Source organism: Penaeus vannamei, chromosome 5 (assembly GCF_042767895.1).
Source record: "Penaeus vannamei isolate JL-2024 chromosome 5, ASM4276789v1, whole genome shotgun sequence".
In the NCBI taxonomy this organism is placed as follows: domain Eukaryota; kingdom Metazoa; phylum Arthropoda; class Malacostraca; order Decapoda; family Penaeidae; genus Penaeus; species Penaeus vannamei.
In genome coordinates, this window is record NC_091553.1 from 850,242 (window position 1) to 855,241 (window position 5,000).

Here is a 5,000-nt window from a genome sequence, read left to right on the forward strand (position 1 = left end):
GCCTGCCCAAACCGTGAGATTTTTTCTTTCGTTTTTGAATGCATTTTTAGTTTTATTTTTCGAATGACCCTTTGCTTTTTCTTTTTTGAATGTCCTTTTTTCTTCCTATTTTGAATGCATTTTTTTTCTTTTTTCGAATGCCCTTCTTTCTTTTTTTAATGTCCTTTTTTCTTCCTATTTGAATGCATTTTTTTTCTTTTTTCGAATGCCCTTCTTTCTTTTTTTAATGTCCTTTTTTCTTCCTTTTTGAATGCATTTTTTTATTTTTTTTCGGATGCCCTTTTTCTTTCTTTTTTGAATGCATTTTTTCTTCCTTTTTGAATGCATTTTTTTATTTTTTTTCGGATGCCCTTTTTCTTTCTTTTTTGAATGTCCTTTTTTTCTTCCTTTTTGAATGCATTTTTTTTCTTTTTTTTCGAATGCCCTTTTTTTTTCTTTTTTTTAATGGCCTTTTTTCTTTCTTTTTGAATGCATTTTTTCTTCCTTTTTGAATGCGTTGTTTATTTCTTATTGCGAAACCGTGAGTTTTTTTCTTTCTTTTTAAATGGCTTTTTTCTTTCATTTTTGAATGCCCTTTTTCTTTCCTTTTAATGCTTTTTTTCTTTCTTATTTGAATGCATTTTTCTTTCATTTTTGAATGCTTTAATTATTTCTTATTGCGAAACCACATTTTTTTAATGCCTTGTTTATTTCTTAATACGATACCGTGATATTTTATGTTTAGTTCTTAAGTCCTTTTTACTGCAATGTTTATTTTACGAAACCATGGCAACGGTTTTCTTCTCCTTCTCCTTCTTTTATGCTACATTTATTTCTTTGCTACGAAACTGTGAGACCTTAATCTTCTTGAGATATTTCTATCGAGTCTTGGCTGATCTCTTATTACGAAATCGTGAGCACTTTTTATCGAATCTTATTTTATATTGCGATTTTTAAAGACGTGTAATGTATATTCTTACATGTTTTTCTTCATTTTTTTCTCTTTATCATATTTATTTTCTTTGCGTAGTCTTTTGGTTTTTAATCTAATATCTCTTTCGATTATAAGTAAAACAAATGCCATTCGCTGTTCTTCTGTTTTCCTTGATATGGCATCTTATAAGAACCAAATCTCATCCTCAGATTCGCTTTTGTTTCCTCAGAAGGGGATTCGATCATCCAACCGCATCTCGATCCCCTTCCACTCATCCGGGTCTTCCATTTATCCTCCCTCCTCGCTGACTCTCTCTCTCTCTCTCCCTCCTCGTTGCCTCTCTCTCCCTCCTCGCTGACTCTCTCTCTCTCTCTCCCTCCTCGCTGCCTCTCTCTCCCTCCTCGCTGACTCCCTCCCTCCTCGCTGACTCTCTCTCTCTCTCTCCCTCCTCGCTGCCTCTCTCTCCCTCCTCGCTGACTCTCTCCCTCCCTCCTCGCTGACTCTCTCTCCCTCCTCGCTGACTCTCTCCTTCCCTCCTCGCTGACTCTCTCTCCCTCCTCGCTGACTCTCCCTCCCTCCTCGCTGCCTCTCCCTCCCTCCTCGCTGTCTCTCCCTCCCTCCTTGCTGACTCTCTCCCTCTCTCTCTCCCTCCTCGCTGCCTCTCTTTCCCTCCTCGCTGACTCTCTCCCTCTCCCTCCTCCAGGACTCACGTGCGTCTGGGGAATCCTCACTCGGCGAGGACCAACGACCCGTCCCTGCCCCTGGAACTGGCCATAGCGGACTTCGTGGACGCGGGATACGACCTCAAGAACCTGGGGAACGACATCGGGCTCGTCACTCTGGAACGCGACGCGCCCTTGAACGGTGGGGTGGGGTGGGGTGGGGTGGGGGGGGGGGGGGTGCCGCTCACGCACTCACGCAGAGATGGCTATATAGCTGTCTATCTATTTGGATGTATATGTGTGTGTGTGTACAGTGTATGTTTGTATGCATACATGTGTACACACACATATACATATATATATATACATATATATATACATATATATATATATATATATATATATATATATATATATACATATATATGTATGTATATATGTATATATATATATATATATATATATATATATATATATATATATGTATATATATGTATGTATATATATGTATGTATATATATGTATGTATATATATGTATGTATATATGTATGTATATATATATATATATATATATATATATATATATATATATATATGTATATATATATGTATGTATACATATGTATGTATACATATGTATATATATATATTATATATATATACATATATACATATATATATATATATATATATATATATATATATATATATATAATATATATATATATGTATATATATACATATACATATATATATATATATATATATATATATATATATATATATATATATATGTGTGTGTGTGTGTGTGTGTGTGTGTGTGTGTGTGTGTGTGTATGTGTGTGTGGGTGTGCATGTGGGTGTGGGTGTGTATAAGGATAAGCATAGGCCTACATACAGTGCACAGATACATCGCATCTAAATCGCCTCTTTAGTGACCCTCTATTCTCCAATTTGTCTCTCCCTCCCTCTTTCCCTCTCCCCCCCTCTCCCTCATTCACTTCCTGTCCCTCTCATAGACAAGATTTCAATTAAACCAATGAAGTATTTACCGAAACGTATGAATCGCATCTCCCGCTGTGCATTTATTCATCATTACCTTCCTATTCACTTCAGTCGAAGGGAACTCTCCTTACCTTTTCCTCCTCTTCCCATACACATATATCCTCTTCAAGATTCAAGGACAGATGCCGTCTGAACATCAACCATCAGTTCTGAAGCCTCACTGATCTCTTCAACCGCTTTAGGACACAAATCATCTTCGAAATAGGCTCCCTCATAATGTTAACCAATCTTTCCGTAATCTCACTGATCATTTTTGGGCAGTCATAATTTTTGGGCACAATCATAAATTTTTGGGGAACAATTCCTTTTCAGAATAGACGCTCTCACGATATTAACCAGTCTATCTGCAGCTTTTATGATCTTTAAACCATTTTCGGGCACAAATCCCCCATTAACCAATCTATCTCCAGCTTTTCTGATCTTTTAAACCATTTTTTGGGCACAAATCGCCCCATTAACCGATATATCTGCAGCTTTTCTGATCTTTTAAACCATCTTTGGGCACAAATCGCCCCATTAACCGATACATCTGCAGCTTTTCTGATCTTTTAAACCATTTTCGGGCACAAATCGCCCCATTAACCGATATATCTGCAATCTCACTGACTTCTAAAACGACTCTCATTCCGGCAGACCTGATACGGCCCGTGTGTCTGCCGTACAGATTCATGTACGATGGGTTCCGGTACCAGGAGGTGGACGTCACGGGCTGGAGTCAGTCGGCCACATCGCTTCGAGGTGAGTGGGAGGGTGGGAGGACGCTCACGAAAACAAGTGGATGTTTATGATTTATTTTTATTCGTTTTTTACTGTTTATTTGTATGTTGTTTTGTGTTTATTTCTTTTCTTTGTGAATTTGGGTATTCTTTGGGATGGAGACTGATATACAGAGTATGAGATTTCACATTCCTTAGTGATACAAAATACATTATGTCACCGGCGTTTACCTAATGCACAGACACTGAAATACACTACACTATCACCCAGTACCACCATAATTAAGGATAATACACAGACACTTCAACTTCCATCCAATACTTCCATTAACTTACCCAAACATACCCAAAACACTTCCCATCCAGACTCACCATAACTCGCCCAAACATACCCAAAACACTTCCTAACCAGAGTCACCATAACCCACCCAAACATACCCAAAACACTTCCCATCCAAAGTCATCACTCACTGACTCAAAAGTACCAAAACTACTTCCCATCCAGAGTCACCATAACTCGCCCAAACATATCCAAACCACTTCCCATCCAGAGTCACCATAACCCACCCAAACATACCCAAAACACTTCCCATCCAGAGCCACCATAACTCGCCCAAACACACACCTTAACACCCAAAGTCGCCATGCCTGAAACGCTCTAGTTCCAGGCGCCGCCGAGCCAGCGCAGCTCGTGCTCTCCCGCGCGGCCGTGGTTGGCCTCGGCGTCTGCGAGAACACGTTCCAGAAGGAGGTGGAGAGCCTGGCGCTCAACAACCAGCAGATGTGCGCGGTGGTGGCGGAGGATCAGCCGTGTCTGGTAGGTGGAAGGGGGGTGAGGGAGGGAGGTGAGGTAGAGGGGTGGAGGTAAGGGAGAAGGGAGAGAGGGATGGAGAAGAGGGAGGGTGAGGGAGGGAAATGAGGTAGAGGGATGGAGGTAAGGGAGGGGAGGCGAGGTAGAAGGGGGAGAAGGAGGGTGAGGGAGGGAGAGGAGGTAGAGGGAGGGAGTTAAGGGGGGCGAGGGAGAAGGGGGAGAGGGAGGGAGGTAAGGGAGGAGAGGCGAGGGAGAAGGGGGAGAGGGAGGTGAGGTTGAGGGATGGAGGTAAGAGAGAATGGGGAGAGGGAGGGAGATGAGGTTGATGGATAAAGGTAAGGGAGAAGGAGAAGGGAGATGAAGGAGGAAGAGTAGGTAGAGGGATGGAGGTAAGGGGGGATGAGGGAGAAGAGGGTGAGTGATGGAGAAGAGGGAGGGTGAAGGAGGCAGAGGAACTAGAGCTAAAGATTGTATACCGAATTATTTCATACAAAACTCTTACAAAAAACATTATATAAATAAATAAATAGATATGATAATATAAATAATATAAAAAAGCATTATATAGATAGATATGATAATATAAATAATATAAAAAAAACATTATATAGATAGATAAATAGATAGATATGATAATATAAATAATATAATAGTAAAGAGTAGAGGAAATAACATGTGGCTCCGTATCCCCAGAACGACAACGGCGCCCCCGTGACCTTCCTGGATGACGTCACGACCAACAGGCACTTCCTGGTGGGGTTGACGTCGTTCGGGTACGGGTGCGAGAAGCCCTTCCTTCCGGGCGTGTACGTGCGGGTGGGCGCCTTCCTCG

General features: G+C 41.0%; 1 protein-coding gene across 4 annotated transcripts in view; it reads left to right on the plus strand.

Moving 5' to 3' along the window:
* Positions 1-5,000, plus strand: part of LOC113805752 (serine proteinase stubble) — a 12,861-nt gene that overhangs the window by 7,686 nt on the left and 175 nt on the right. For 2 of the 4 annotated variants that reach the window (XM_070121709.1, XM_070121711.1), the window contains exons 6-10: positions 1-13; positions 1,617-1,777; positions 3,275-3,379; positions 4,020-4,174; positions 4,862-5,000. The exon at positions 1-13 is cut by the window's left edge and continues 130 nt beyond it; the exon at positions 4,862-5,000 is cut by the window's right edge and continues 175 nt beyond it. In XM_070121709.1, the coding sequence (XP_069977810.1) occupies positions 1-13; positions 1,617-1,777; positions 3,275-3,379; positions 4,020-4,174; positions 4,862-5,000 (573 nt within the window). The remainder of the gene's footprint in view (positions 14-1,616; positions 1,778-3,274; positions 3,380-4,019; positions 4,175-4,861) is intronic. The other 2 variants (XM_070121710.1, XM_070121712.1) reach the window with 1 other exon arrangement.